The 16,334-nt window shown below is 46.4% G+C and overlaps 1 protein-coding gene across 1 annotated transcript in view; it reads left to right on the top strand.

The window, feature by feature from the left end:
* Window positions 1-15,914, top strand: part of LOC141126576 (vomeronasal type-2 receptor 26-like) — a 154,362-nt gene extending 138,448 nt beyond the window's left edge. The window contains exons 3-4 of the mRNA XM_073612497.1: window positions 3,785-3,908; window positions 15,025-15,914. Of these exons, the coding sequence (XP_073468598.1) occupies window positions 3,785-3,908; window positions 15,025-15,914 (1,014 nt within the window). The remainder of the gene's footprint in view (window positions 1-3,784; window positions 3,909-15,024) is intronic.
* The last annotated feature ends 420 nt before the right edge of the window (window positions 15,915-16,334 follow it).

Here is a 16,334-nt window from a genome sequence, read left to right as displayed (position 1 = left end):
CACTCGATACAGAGCAGCGGGAGGAAGAGGTGGACTTCCTTTCCTCTCAAGGCCCACTTTATGCAGACACCATTGTTCCTATGCCACAGAACACACAAGAGGAGAGGGAAGAGGTTTCTGGCAGTTTTGGAGGCATTGAAGCAGAGGAAGGCATATGTCAAACAGTAAGAGATGGTTTTCCATCTCCAGGACCCTTGGGAGTAGTACGTGGCTGGGAGGAGGCAGGTCCAGATACTGTAATCCTCAGTGACCCCGAGAAGTCTACTTCTACTTCTCATGCCATCTCAAATTTGCGGTGCATGGGCTCCCTTGTGCTTCAAAGCCTGCTAAAAGACCCAAGAATACTCGGCATAAAGGCGTGGTTGGCAACCGTCCTTGACCACCGTTACAAGGGGAAAGTCTCAGAACTCATCCCATCCCCACAGAGAATACAGAAGATGAAATCTCTTGAGGACATCTTAAAAATGATTGTATCTAATGATTTTCCTGACTCTGGTAGGTTTCAGTGTCATGGAAAACATATTTTTGAGGCTTCTTTTGGTCAAGAGAGGAGCGGTAGATTGGACATCCGCCTAATTGATGCATTTCACAATTTTTTTATTACCCGCCGCCCAGAGCTGTCAGCTTCCACATCCCATCGGCAGCATCACATGGTGGACGATTATCAAGAGGTGAAAACAGAGATGGAGAGCTTTCCACTCTATGATCCACTGGCTTATTGGGTCATGAGAATAGACCACTGTCCAGAACTTGCCCAGTATGCAATTGAGCTGCTGGGCTGCCCTGCATCCAGCGTGCTATTCGAATGGGCATTCAGTGCTGCAGGAGGTTTTGTTACTGATAATAGAACACGTCTGTCCACAGACTCCGTGAACTGTCTGACATTTATCAAAATTAATCAGTCCTGGATTACCAGCAGCTATCAAGCTCCTGATGCCAATATGGCTGATTAAGTGTTTTTGGGATGTGGAATCTATGCAGATCCCTGACATCTCCCCCTTGAGAGGGAGAAAGAGGCCACAGATTTTCCAGTCCCTTTCTCGGCATTGAAGATGAATGGAGAGAAGATAGGTTACTCTGCTCAGTTATTACAGGACATAGAGAGCGCTCTATGTCCAATTTAGAAAAGGAAGGAGCCAGTAAATTACATATTTACCGGCTCTTTCCTCCGATCTCCATCCTGACACATCTCCCGCAGCTGCCAAGAGAGGAGGGAGCCAGTTGTGGTGGAACGAGGGGGGGCGGAGGACAGGGGGCCAGAGAACACGGGGCTCGAGGAGGAGGACACAGCGGTCGGAGGAGGAGGACGGGGGTCTGGAGAACACAGGGCTGGAGGAGAAGGACACGGCTGACATCGGGGGGATGATCGGTGTGGATGAGGGACAGTTGCGAGCCCAATCTCCCAGTATGGCATTTCAGCTGACAGCCGTGGGAGGGAGAGGAGGAGAAGCGGCTGTCTGAAAAGTCATGAAATTTTAAGAAAATTCTGGACAGCCGCACTCCAAAAAATAGCCTTTATTTGTCAAAAGGAATCAAAAAGTACATGTCACAGCAGAACGGACAGAAGATCTGATGATTTGACTTAATCAAGCACTGTTTGGTAGTGTGAAATGTGTCAGCTCTTCTGTCCGTTCTGCTGTGGCATGTACTTTTTGATTCCTTTTGACATATAAGGGCTATTTTTTGAAGTGCGGCTGTCCAGAATTTTCCTAAAATTTCATTGCTATATTCATTGCCAGCACCTGTGGCTTCCAAACAAGAGGAGAGGTTCATTCCAAACTGATCTGCCTGAAGCGATAACACCCTTTTCTCTGTTGTCTGAAAAGCCATGCAGGGAGATTGTAGCTTTCAAGGTGTACACATGCTGCAGCAGGAATTGAGTCCCCGGTTGCCTTTGGTGGGTGCTACCATCTGCCAACCGTGACCTATTTAAGTAAACAGGGCCACTCTGCAAGCACCCCACAACTGCATGCTTCTGTGGAGTCCAAGGGGTTAAAGCAGGTGGTAAGAAAGCAACACAATGCTGCCTGCTTTAACCCTTTGTTTGCTGTTTTGCACAAGGTTGTAGGGCACTTACAGAGCGGCCTCATTCATTTAAATGGGTCATGCTTGGCAGGTGCTACACCCATCAACCATGGCAGGGCGTATAACGCTTGCTATGGCTGCGATATGTGTACAATCCTGTCAACTGCAGCTAAAGGGGATGTGGTTGGGGCGGTAAAAACACATCTTAGCTTTAAGGTTGTACCACCCCCCCAAACTACAAATGTAAATGAACCCTTACTGTTCTGAGCCCCTATAAGGCTGCTTTCACACTGATGTGCTGTGATTTACCTCCACCGCGGGTACAGCGCAGTGCATCTGCAACTTTCCTGGGTTAGCTGCACTTTGCCATAGACTTCTATTATATCCTGCAGGTGTGGGGCACTTTTTGAAAGCATATCAAAACTTCTGCATTCAGAAAGTGCAGCAAACCTGCAGGATATAATAGAAGTCTATGGATAAGTGCAGCAAACCCGCAGGATATAATAGAAGTCTATGGATAAGAGCAGCAAACCCGCAGGAAATCTGCAGATACACTGCACTGCACCAGCGGTGTGGGTAAGCTGTAGCACATCACTGTGAAAGCAGCCTTATACTAATATGCTCGGTGTATTACTTCACATTGACCTGAAGATCTCTTCCTCCTGCTGCTGGCACCACTCTGGAGACCACTAGCCAGGATTAGAGGTGGAGTGCAGTTGGTATCACTCGGCATGGGACAGAAACCGGCATTACAGAGGAGACATTTACAAGGAGACCCTCTGTCATAGGCGTGCGCAAGGGGTGTGCCAGGTGTGCCTGGGCACACCCTAATCCTGGAGTTGGCAACTCATCAATTGTGGGCAGGTGACAGGTAAGCCGCGATCCTTACTTTCTGACCCCCAGAACCTGGACAGGTGGCTGGAGTGGAACATAAGGGACCGATCTATATTTTCTTCTTCAGCAGCTGAAAGTAGGCTTCTCATCCTCTTTCTCTCACCAGTATTCAGCTGCCACAGGAGGAAAATACAGGGGATTGGTACCAATTGTATGCCACCCCTCTTGTCCCAGTTCCTTTTCTTTATGCTGCTCAGCTCCCCCTGTGTGCTCACCTGCTCCCCCCCATTGTTTTAGATGAGTGGGAAAGAGGTCAGTTGATATGTAACAAAGGCATATATGTTGGAGCTTTGAGGTGCACACCCTAATACAATAGGCTGCGCACACCTATGCCCTCTGTATTGCACTCTGTGATGTTCTGGAATGGTGGATAAGCAAGCCCAGACCTCCATCTACCAGTCACCTGTCTGTGATCAACAGGTTGCTGACTAGGGTTGCCAACTGCGGGGATTCACCCAGACAGTTTGGGTTTTGAATCATGTGTCCGGGTTTCAGTCCGCCTGAAACCCGGACACAATATTCAAATAGGACTGTGGCTCAGAACTGGGCCTGATAGGAGGGTGAGAAGGCACTATGCACACCACATTACTATTCTCTTTGGAGCTCCCAAAGGTGTCCCAGGTCTGTTACAATCCTATAGGGTAAGCTAAAAAAAGTTTTTGTTGTGCGCCTCTTGGCTTGAAGAAAAAGTGGCAACCCTATTGCTGACCCCCCGCCTGATTGGATATCAAACCTGAAGAATTCAACTTGAACCCATGGTGAAGGCAAAGCCAAACCTCATTTGTAACACTTTTGAAAAGCCTCATGAAATATGATGGATCTTTAAAATATAATAATAATAATAATAATAATATTTGATTTTCAGGTCACAGTATCTCGATGTTCGGATCCCTGTATTCCCGGCACCAGAAAAAAGTTTGGATCTTCAATTTATAAATGTTGCTATGAGTGTGTCTCATGTCCAGAAGGAGAGATCTCCAACATTTCTGGTAAGGTTTGTATTTGTCTTTATAAAGTCCTGTACATCTCTGTCACCCCCATGTTTTATCCTTTTATGGACCGATTCCGGCACTCCTCTCCTACATGTAAAAAATTACTCAAAACTCCCAAAAATTGTATGTTTTTTTTAGTAGAGACCTCAGGGAACAAAATGGTGGTCATTGAAAATTTTTGTGTCACACGGTATTAGCGCAGCAATTTTTCAAACGCTTTTAGGTCGCATGAATTAAAAAAAAAAAAAAAAAAACAGTAAAGTTAGGCCAATTTTTTGTATATTGTAAAAGATGACGTTATGACGAGCAAATAGATACCTAACATGTCACGCTTTGATATTGCGCACAATCATGGGATGGCGCCAAACTTCAGTACTTAAAAATCTCCATAGGCGAAGTTTTAATTTTTTTTTTACAGGTTCCCCGTTTACTTTTGCGTGCGAGGCACGTGGGGATGGTGGCGCTTTAAATTTTTTTTTTTTTTTATTGTTTATTTTATTTTTATATTTTTACACTTTCCCTTTATTTTTTTTTTTTTGTTTACTTTTATTCCTATTAGAAGGAATGTAAACATTGTTTGTAATAAGAATAGGACATGCCAGTAGGGTTGCCACCTCTCCAGGATTAATGACATTTTTCAGACAGCATACTTGCCAGTGAGGTGTCCCCAGTGTCACCCATGTGTCTTCCCCTCATCTCTGTCCCCATTCCAGTGACCACACACTCTTCTCTATTTACTTCTGCTGGTTTCTGTCCCCCTCACTGACATTCTGAGTTTACACCTCAAGGCTTTAAGGGCCCCAAAAACAGCAGGAACCCCTCAGGACAGACCACCAGCAGCTAAAGGACCCCTCTTCTCCCTGTCTGTGTGTCTCCTTGATGAAAGGATTGTCCAGCTTCACAGGAGCCCAGTAGAAGGAACATCGGGTGCAGCCGATCACTCACTGCTTGTAACACATGGGAGCTCCTCACAGCCTACAGAATGGGACAGCAGGAGACACTTATGCAGTCCACCACTGTCGCCTCACTGTCCACCCCACTGTCCACCTGACTACTGCCCCCTGTCCATCCTGCTGCCCACCCCCCAGTTCACCCCACTGCCTCCCTCAAGTCTACCCTGCTGCCCCCCTGTGCACCCCGCTGCCTCCTGTCCATCCCAATGTCCCTCTGTGTACCCTGATGCCCCCCTGTCCCTCCCTCGGCCTCCCTGTCCACCCCTCTGCCCCTTTGTCCATTCTGTTGCCCCCTGTCCCTTCCGCTGCCTCCCTGTCCACCCCTCTGCCCCTTGTCCATTCTGCTGCCTCCCTGTCCACCCCTCTGCTTCCTTGTCCATTCTGCTTCCCCCTGTCCATCCCGCTGCCTACCTATCCACCCATCTGCCCCCTTGTCCATTCTGCTGCCCTTCTGTCCATTGTGCTGCCTCCCTGTCTACCCATCTGCTCCCTTGTTCATTTTGCTGCCCTCTGTCCATTCTTCTGCTCCTTGTCTACCCCCCTGTCCATCCTGCTGCCACTTTAAAACACCCAGCCATGCAGTGAAAGGCACCTAGCCAGACACCACATCTGCATGTGTAGGATCGCTGTCTCCTATGGCAACGGTCTTGTAACAGTTTCTAACACAATTTGTAACAAACTTCTTTACTTCCCCTACAATCTCCTCTTGTAGATCTTCATTCAACTGAGCTATCAGTCTTTCACTAGACTTGCTGATCCACTGCCACTGGATCTCCTGAGCTCTTCCAACCTTCTCACTCAGTATCTTCCTCAATTGTCACCCCCACCTCACTGCAGGGTCCCTAGCTTGGCACTCACAGACACTCCTCAAGCGTCACCCCACTGGCCTGCTCGGTCCCTGGCTTGGCACACAAGACTGCTCTGCAAGCGTCACCTCCGCTGGCTGGGTCCCTGGCTTAACACCTTGCCGAAGTTTCCCAATTCTTCACGGCCTCGGTTGGTGAGAATATTGCTCTGGTACTTGCTTTAGCTACTCACTGTGGTCTCCGGTAATAAGGTGGTTGGTCCCTTAGTGGCGAAAGCTTTGCCTCTACCTCCGACAACGACAGGTTCTCTGGACGGCAGAGCCGTCACTTCTGGTTGAACTGCAAGCCGCAGTCCCAACCCTACGCTGCTTTCTTGCTTCTGGATAGACCCTCAGACAGCCTAGCAGCCAAATGTCCCCAGGATAGGTAAATTTAACAGCAACCCTGCCTAAACAAACCTAAATTCGAATAGCTTTCCAATTTCACTAGAGAATAAAATAGAAAATAAAGGAATAGAATATTCTATTCCTTTATTTTCTATTCTATTTTATTCTTTTTGGAAATTCGAAAACTTTCTGAATTCGAAAACTTTTCAAATCGATTTGAAAACGAATTCCGAAAATGAATTAAACAAATTTAACTAAACAAATGTATGTAAATAACGAAGGGAAATGAAACAAAACACATTTTTTCGTTCTGCACATGTCTAGTTTACATCAACTTTAAATGAAAATGAAAATAAATATGAAAAATAAAAATAAAAATAAAAATGAAAAAGAATATAATAAAACTGAAAAAAAAAAAAATTTAAATGAGAATAACAAAAAATATCAAAAAATAAAACCATTGGGTGAACATACATCTATTCTAAAGCCTTGTTGACTCACCTCAGCATAAGCCCAGGGGGTCCACCCCGGCAGGGGAGTGCGCCCTCTGGTGGGAATCTGCACGCTGGGTGTCGCAGTGATTTGCATGGAGCACGTTATAGCTTTATATTGGAGGAACCTCACATGCACCTTATGCTGATGAACTTTTATGCTCTTTTTTCACTGAGAACATGTTTTATTTTTAAAAGCATGGACTGCACATACGGTATCTCACAAAAGTGAGTACACCCCTCACATTTTTTTAAATATTTAATTCTATCTTTTCATGTGACAAGTGACACATTTTCATGTGACAACACACATGACACTTTGCTACAATGTAAAGTAGTGAGTGTACAGCTTGTATAACAGTGTAAATTTTCTGTCCCCTCAAAATAACTCAACACACAGCCATTAATGTCTAAACCGCTGGCAACAAAAGTCAGTACACCCCTAAGTGAAAATTTCCAAATTGGGCCCAAAGTGTCAATATTTTGTGTGGTCACCATTATTTTCCAACACTGCCTCAACCCTCTTGGGCATGGAGGTCACCAGAGCTTCACAGGTTGTCACTGGAGTCCTCTTCCCCTCCTCCATGATGACATCACGGAGCTGGGGGATGTTAGAGACATTGCGCTCCTCCACCTTCCGTTTAAGGATGCCCCACAGATGATCAATAGGGTTTAGGTCTGGAGACATGATTGGCCAGTCCATCACCTTTACCCTCAGCTTCTTTAGCAAGGCAGTGGTCATCTTGGAGGTGTGTTTGGGGTGGTTATCATGTTGGAATACTGCCCTGCGGTCCAGTCTCTGAAGGGAGGGGATCATGCTCTGCTTCAGTATGTCACAGTACATGTTGGCATTCATGGTCCCCTCAATGATCTGTAGCCCCCCAGTGCCGGCAGCACTCATGCCGCCCCAGACCATGACACTCCCACCACCATGCTTGACTGTAGACAAGACACACTTGTCTTTGTCCTCCTCACCTGGTTGCCCCCACACACACTTGTCACCATCTGAACCAAATAAGTTTATCTTGGTCTCATCAGACCACAGGACATGGTTCCAGTAATCCATGTCCTTAGTCTGCTTGTCTTCAGCAAACTGTTTGCAGACTTTCTTGTGCATCATCTTTAGAAGAGGCTTCCTTCTGGGAGGACAGCCATGCAGACTAATTTGATGCAGTGTGCGGCGTATGGTCTGAGCACTGACAGGCTGACCCCCCACCCCTACAACCTCTGCAGCAATGCTGGCAGCACTCATACGTCTATTTCCCAAAGACAACCTCTGGATATGATGCTGAGCACGTGACCTCAACTTCTTTGGTGGACCATGGCGAGGCCTGTTCTGAGGGGAACCTGTCCTGTTATACCGCTGGATGGTCTTGGCCACCATGCTGCAGCTCAGTTTCAGGGTCTTGGCAATCTTCTTATAGCCTAGGCCATCTTTATGTAGAGCAACAATTCTTTTTTCAGATCCTCAGAGAGTTCTTTGCCATGAGGTGCCATGTTGTACTTCCAGTCACCAGTATGAGAGAGTGAGAGCGATAACAACAAATCTAACACACCTGCTCCCCATTCACACCTGAGACCTTGTAACACTAACGAGTCACATGACACCGGGGAGGGAAAATGGCTAATTGGGCCCAATTTGGACATTTTCACTTAGGGGTGTACTCACTTTTGTTGCCAGTGGTTTAGACATTAATGGCTGTGTGTTGAGTTATTTTGAGGGGACAGCAAATTTACACTGTTATACAAGCTGTACACTCACTACTTTACATTGTAGACAAGTGTCATTTCTTCAGTGTTGTCACATGAAAAGATAGAAGAAAAGATTTACACAAATGTGAGGGGTGTACTTACTTTTGTGAGATACAGTACTGTATATCATGTCTTCTTGTTTGATCTCACATTGACGAAGTGCCTTTTCTTTGACTCCACATTGATGAATTATTTGGACAGATTTTTGGATAGTGATGAGTTTTTGTTATTGTATATATAGTATATGGATTTATGGACAGGTTTATTGATGTAATAATAATAGTAAAGCACTTTAGCACTTTTAGTGCAGTGGCCTCTATGATGGGTAATTAGAGTAACAATAATTGTATAGGTGTACCATCATCCAGAAATGAGTAATCAAAAGGATTGGAAGCCAGATCCCCAGTCAGGCGACCAAAAGTGGGGGCATGTTGGACTATTACGGTACGATAAACAGAGGTATTAATATGAAATATAAAAAAGCAGTAATAAAAATTAGAATTGTTTTTATTGATGCAGAAGACACAACAATGGTAATACAATAAAACATAATAAAAGTACAGGTATATCACCAGTAGGGTCATTGGTATACAGTACAACACAAAATCTCAGATATCATATCCTCGACTAGTTTCGCGGACATAAACCGCTTCGTCAGGAGGGAATCTAGAGATGATTTTGAGCACAACAGTCTCAACCTAGCAAATAAAGGATATACAATAAAATTACCAAAATACATAATCAATATAATTATAATCTAGCATCAATGTTAACAAAGGGTAATGCAACGTTCTAGGGGGAGGGGAGCGAGTCTGCTTACCCAGGTCCCAACAGGTCCCAGGCGCGCGGCCCCACCGCCCTAGAGTGTTCTCCCACGGCGACCTGGGGGAGCTAACAGAATGACGGGGGTAATAAGCAAAAGGTAAAAATTATCGGGTAGTGAAGTAACCTAAATTACCACGCACAGGGGTAGAAATAAAGAATTGTGAATAAATAATAAATAATAAATGATAAAAAATGTGGGGGTGATACTAAAAGGTGGTGATAAGGGGAGTGACTGGTGAGGGATATGAAATTGACATAAATTGAACCTTAAGTGTATGAAGAAAAGAGGATGGGTATGTGACCGAAAGGTGAGGATAGGTGATAAAGGCCAAAAGGCATGGTGGTGCATAAATTGAGACAGTGGGGAGGTGAGAAGGAAAGATAGGGGCCAAGGGGCGAAGAGAGGGAGGGGGAGGGGCTGGGGACGGAGAGGAGGAAGGGGAGGTGGGGAGGTAGGGAAGGCCAGGGGGGGGGGGGGAGGGGGAAAAGGGGAAGGGAGGGCCAGATGAAGGAGGGGGGGAGGGGGGGAGAAGGAAGGGAGGGAAACACAAGAGGGAGGATAGAAGGGGAGGAAGGCAGGGAGGGGGAGAGGAAGGAGGGGGCAAGGGAGGATGTAACAGTGGGGGCTAAGTGAACGGGGGGTGGAAGTACCTGGTGCTAGTATAGACGTGGATGGATATCCATGGGAGGCGCCCTGCCAAAGCAAGTGCCATGGTGGGATGGGTAAAAAGGTAATTGAGGCTGTGAGCGATGGGTGAGCACAGATCACAGCACGTTCAACTCAGCCTAGGGCAACTGCAGAGGAAAAAATAGTATGTTAATTGGTCGATACTAGTGCCCAGAGGTACGGGACTTGAGTGAAAGGTAGAAAGGTACTGACCTCAGACTTGCGCCAGGCTGATATGGGTATGGAGACCTAGGAGTGATGAACCGACCGTCAAGATAGCAGGACTAGCCTGCCATTTGTAGCTCCCAACCCTGCGACGCTGCGCCGCGCTCCTGTGGGACGCTGGCGTGTGACGTCACAGGGTCGGAGGTTCCACATGGCGCGCGCACGAAGAGATCGCGCGCGCACGCATGCGCACTGGCCATCTGGCCACGGGGACGACGTCCCCAACCAAGACCTGTGCAAGAGGAGGGGGCGGTCCCATGTCCGAGACCAATCCCTCCACCAGGGACCTCACCAGGCCGCCGCGGGAGAACAGGGAGGAGGGGCCCGCGCCGGCGCCCTGGGCGGAGCCCGGGAATGGGAAAGCAGAGTCACAATACAGGATGGGTAAAAGGAACGATAAGGAGGTTTGAGCAAAGTAAAAAAGAATAATAGAATGGTAGAACAAGTTGAAAGGCTTAAATAGGTAAGCTAGGGATTGGTAAATACCCTAGGGACCGGTGCAATAACCCCTCCGAGGCATAGACCCATAAATACCTAATAGCATAAATTGCATATAAGTAAGGAGGGCCTAAGACAGAGCCACATGAGTTGGTAAAAACATGTGGATAAGGGGGCGGGTAGCCAAGTAAAAGTGTCTGGCCGACCTAATGGGCGTCTGTCTCGGAGGGTTGCAACGGGGCTGACAATTAGCCGTAGTAGTAATATCAAGGGATAAACTTGCATGTAAAAAGAGGCCCCCCCAAAAAGAAACACAAACTATATGTGTCAGTGGGGGTAAATTAAAAATGAAGGGTGGGACAGCTGGGGTCTGTAGGGTGGAGGGCAACAAATGACCCATCCCCTATAACAGCCCACCCCAGTATCCCACAAATTTTCAAAAGTTTGTGACAAAAAGTGAGGTCTGCAAAATACTCACTATACCTCTCAGCAAATAGCTTGGGGTGTCTATTTTCCAAAATGGGGTCATTTGGGGGGGTTGTGCCATCTGGGCATTCCATGGCCTCCAAAACTGTGATAGGCAGTGAAGAGTGAAATCAAAAATTTACGCCCTTAGAAAGCCTGAAGGCGGTGCTTGGTTTTCGGTGTCCCGGACGCGGCTAGGCTCCCAAAAAGTCCTAAACATGTGGTATCCCCGTACTCAGGAGAAGCAACAGAATGTATTTTCGGGTGTAATTTCACATATTCCCATGGCATGTTTGAGCAATATATCATTTAGTGACAGTGACTCGACATGCCTCTCAGCAAATAGCTTGGGGTGTCTATTTTCCAAAATGGGGTTATTTGGGGGGGTTTTGAAAAAAAAAATTGAAAAAAGAAAAAAATATATGTTTTTCTTGTCTTTCTTCATTTTCAAAAACAAATGAGACCTACAAAATACTCACCATGCCTCTTAGAAAATAGCTTGGGGTGTCTACTTTCCAAAATAGGGTCATTTGGGGGGGGTTGTGCCATCTTGGCATTTTATGGCCTTCAAAACTGTGATAGGTAGTGAGGAGTGAAATCAAAAATGTACGCCCTTAGAAATCCTGAAGGCGGTGCTTGGTTTTCGGGGCCCCGTACGCAGCTAAGCTCCCAAAAAGTCCTAAACATGTGGTATCCCCGTACTCAGGAGAAGCAGCAGAATGTATTTTGGGGTGTAATTCCACATATGCCCATGGCCTGTGTGAGCAATATATCATTTAGTGACAACTTTTAGTAAACTTTTTTTTTTTGTCATTATTCAATCACTTTGGACAAAAAAATAAATATTCAATGGGCTCAACATGCCTCTCAGCAATTTCCTTGGGGTGTCTACTTTCCAAAATGGGGTCATTTGGGGGGTTTTGTACTGCCCTGCCATTTTAGCACCTCAAGAAATGACATAGGCAGTCATAAACTAAAAGCTGTGTAAATTCCAGAAAATGTACCCTAGTTTGTAGGCGCTATAACTTTTGCACAAACCAATAAATATACGCTTATTGACATTTTTTTTACCAAAGACATGTGGCCGAATACATTTTGGCCTAAATGTATGACTAAAATTGAGTTTATTGGATTTTTTTTTATAACAAAAAGTAGAAAATATCATTTTTTTTTCAAAAATTTCAGTCTTTTTCCGTTTATAGCGCAAAAAATAAAAACGGCAGAGGTGATCAAATACCATCAAAAGACAGCTCTATTTGTGGGAAGAAAAGGACGCAAATTTTGTTTGGGTACAGCATTGCATGACCGCGCAATTGACAGTTAAAGCAACGCAGTGCCAAATTGTAAAAAGTGCTCTGGTCAGGAAGGGGGTAAATCCTTCCGGGGCTGAAGTGGTTAATAAAAGACCACATAGACAGCATGGGATAATGAAAGACAGAAGTTTACAGACAAACCTGATTTCTTTTTATGAAGAGGTAAGTAAAACCTTGGATAGAGAGGTGGCAGTGGACGTGGTATACTTGGACAGAGGGATGGCTGTGGACGTTGTATACTTGGACAGAGGGGTGGATGTGGTATACTTGGAAAGAGGAGTGGCTGTGGATGTGGTACACTTGGACAGAGGGGAGGCTGTGGACGTGGTATACTTGGACAGAGGGGAGGCTCTGGATGTGGTATACTTGGACAGAGCGGTGGCTGTAGACGTGGTATACTTGGACAGAGCGGTGGCAGGGGACGTGGTATACTTGGACAGGTAGTGGCTGTAGACGTGGTATATTTGGATAGAGGGGTGGCTGTAGACGTGGTATACTTGGACAGAGGGGTGGCTGTGGACTTGGTATACTTGGACAGAGGGGTGGCTGTAGATGTGATATACTTGGACAGAGGGGTGGAAGTAGACATGATATACTTGGACAGAGGGGAGGCTGTGAACGTGGTATACTTGGACAGAGGGGTGGCTGTAGACGTGGTATACTTTGACAGAGGGGTGGCTGTGGACTTGGTATACTTGGACAGAGGGGTGGCTGTGGACTTGGTATACTTGGACAGAGGGGTGGCTGTGGACGTGGTATACTTGGACAGAGGGGTGGCTGTGGATGTGGTATACTTGGACAGAGGGGAGGCTGTGGACGTGGTATACTTGGACAGAGGGGTGGTGGTGGACATGGTATACTTGGACAGAGGGGTGGCTGTGGTATACTTGGACAGAGGGCTGCTGTGGACATGGTATATTTGGACAGAGAGGTGGCAGTGGACGTGGTATACTTGGACAGGGGGGTGGCTGTGGAATACTTGGACAGAGGGGTGGCTGTAGATGTGGTATACTTGGACGGAGGAGTGGCGGTGAATGTGGTATACTTGGACAGAGGGGTGGCAGTGGACGTGGTATACTTGGACAGAGGGGAGGCTGTTGATGTGGTATACTTGGACAGAGGGGTGGCTGTAGACGTGGTATACTTGGACAGAGGGGTGGCAGGGGACGTGGTATACTTGGACAGAGGGGTGGCTGTGGATGTGGTATACTTGGACAGAGGTGTGGCAGTGGACGTGGTATACTTGGACAGAGGGGTGGCTGTAGATGTGATATACTTGGACAGAGGCGTGGCAGTAGACATGATATACTTGGACAGAGGGGTGGCTGTGGACTTGGTATACTTGGACAGAGGGGTGGCTGTGGACGTGGTATACTTGGACAGAGGGGTGGCTGTGGACGTGGTATACTTGGACAGAGGGGAGGCTGTGGAAGTGGTATACTTGGACAGAGGGGTGGCGGTGGACATGGTATACTTGGACAGAGGGGTGGCTGTAGATGTGGTATACTTGGACAGAGGAGTGGCGGTGGATGTGGTATACTTGGACAGAGGGGTGGCAGTGGACGTGGTATACTTGGACAGAGGGGAGGCTGTTGATGTGGTATACTTGGACAGAGGGGTGGCTGTAGACGTGGTATACTTGGACAGAGGGGTGGCAGGGGACGTGGTATACTTGGACAGAGGGGTGGCTGTGGATGTGGTATACTTGGACAGAGGTGTGGCAGTGGACGTGGTATACTTGGACAGAGGGGTGGCTGCAGATGTGATATACTTGGACAGTGGCGTGGCAGTAGACATGATATACTTGGACAGAGGGGTGGCTGTGGACTTGGTATACTTGGACAGAGGGGTGGCTGTGGACGTGGTATACTTGGACAGAGGGGTGGCTGTGGACGTGGTATACTTGGACAGAGGGGAGGCTGTGGAAGTGGTATATTTGGACAGAGAGGTGGCAGTGGACGTGGTATACTTGGACAGAGGGGTGGTAGTGGATGTGGTATACTTGGACAGAGGGGTGGCTGTGGAATACTTGGACAGAGGGGTGGCTGTAGATGTGGTATACTTGGACAGAGGAGTGGCGGTGGATGTGGTATACTTGGACAGAGGGCTGGCTGTGGACATGGTATATTTGGACAGAGAGGTGGCAGTGGACGTGGTATACTTGGACAGAGGGGTGGCTGTGGTATACTTGGACAGAGGAGTGGCGGTGGATGTGGTATACTTGGACAGAGGGGTGGCAGTGGACGTGGTATACTTGGACAGAGGGGTGGCTGTGGACGTGGTATACTTGAACAGAGGGGTGGCAGTGGACGTGGTATACTTGGACAGAGGGGTGGCAGTGGACGTAGTATACTTGGACAGAGGGGAGGCTGTGGACGTGGTATACTTGGACAGAGGGGTGGCGGTGGACATGGTATACTTGGACAGAGGGGTGGCAGTGGACATGGTATACTTGGACAGAGAGGTGGCTGTGGACGTGGAATATTTGGACAGAGGGGTGGCAACCTAACTATGTAACTATGTTTCTGTTAAAAATTAAAAAAAAAAATCTTTCTTAATATATATATAGACCAAAATGTATTCTGTTCCATTTCTTTGGTGAAAATACCCTACATCAGTGTATATTATTTGTGTGAAAGTTATAGAGTCTGCAGACTATGGGATATATTGTATATGTGAAAATCGATCAATCCTGATGTAGTGACGGCCAATCTCATTTCGTGAAGTCCTAAAATGTACTGATTGAAACTCTGACCCCGATGTTCATTGTGTTTGTATTGTTCTTCTTGCAGACAGTGAAAACTGCATGAAATGTCCTGATGAAGAATGGCCAAATGAGAAGAAGGATCGGTGTGTTCCAAAATTGGTGGAATTTCTCTCCTACACTGATACCATTGTTGTAGTATTTTCGGCTGTCTCCATCCTCTGTTGTCTTTTGACTGGTTTAATATTGGTGATATTTATACATTACCAGGACACCCCCATTGTTAAAGCTAATAACCGGAACCTGAGCTATCTTCTCCTGGTCTCCATCATGCTGAGCTTCCTCTGTGTCTTCTTGTTCCTCGGCCATCCAGTAGATGTGACCTGCATGCTCCGTGTCACCTCTTTTGGTGTCATCTTCTCAGTTGCCGTCTCTTCTCTTCTTGCCAAAAGTATCATGGTGTGTATTGCTTTTAAAGCCACCAAACCTGGGAGCCCCTGGAGGAAATGGATGGGAGCCAAACTACCCACTTTTATCATTCGTGTCTTATCACTGGTTCAAGTCATAATCTGTGTCACTTGGTTGTCTATTTCTCCTCCCTTCCAGGATCAGGACACTCACTCTTATCAGGGGAAGATCATCATTCAGTGTAATGAGGGTTCAGTTATTGGCTTCTACTCTGTCCTGGGATATATGGGGCTTCTGGCAGCTGTGAGTTTCATTATCGCTTTTTTAGCCAGGACATTACCGGACAGTTTTAATGAAGCCAAGTACATCACCTTCAGCATGCTGGTGTTCTGCAGTGTCTGGATTGCCATGATCCCGGCCTATCTGAGTACCAGAGGAAAATACATGGTGGCTGTGGAGGTTTTTGCTCTAATAGCCTCAAGTTCTGGACTTCTTGGTTGTATATTTTTCCCAAAATGTTACATAATTCTGTTCAGACCTGACCTGAATACAAAAACATTTATCCACTAATAAGTATGGAGCAACGCTGGGTTACCAGTAGTTATAGCATTATCTCTATTATTGTTAATTGTAGTATTTTGCTAATGTATAGAGAATGAACATTATTAATGTACACGGGATGTTTTTACAACCTCTCCAGAACGATTTAACTTGACAGATAAAAACCCACGTTCAAAACGTCAGTTTTGCCGCGTTTACATGCCGTGTTTGCGTTTAGATGCGTTTGAAAAAAATTTTTTTTTTTTTTTTTCAAAATAGCCAAAAATGAAAAACGCCTATAAACGAAACACGGCTAAATGCGGGTACCACATTTAACAGCGTTTGGCGTCTGAAAAAGTCAGAAACTTCGGCATCTGAACTCATTTTTTTGCCTTTAAAGAAAAGCATATAAACGCAATTGCCTACAAACAACATTAAACAAACCTGTGT

This window comes from Aquarana catesbeiana, linkage group LG02 (genome assembly GCF_042186555.1).
Source record: "Aquarana catesbeiana isolate 2022-GZ linkage group LG02, ASM4218655v1, whole genome shotgun sequence".
NCBI lineage: Eukaryota > Metazoa > Chordata > Amphibia > Anura > Ranidae > Aquarana > Aquarana catesbeiana.
The sequence above is the reverse complement of the archived record's forward strand: the minus strand, read 5'-3'. Positions and strand labels throughout refer to the sequence as shown.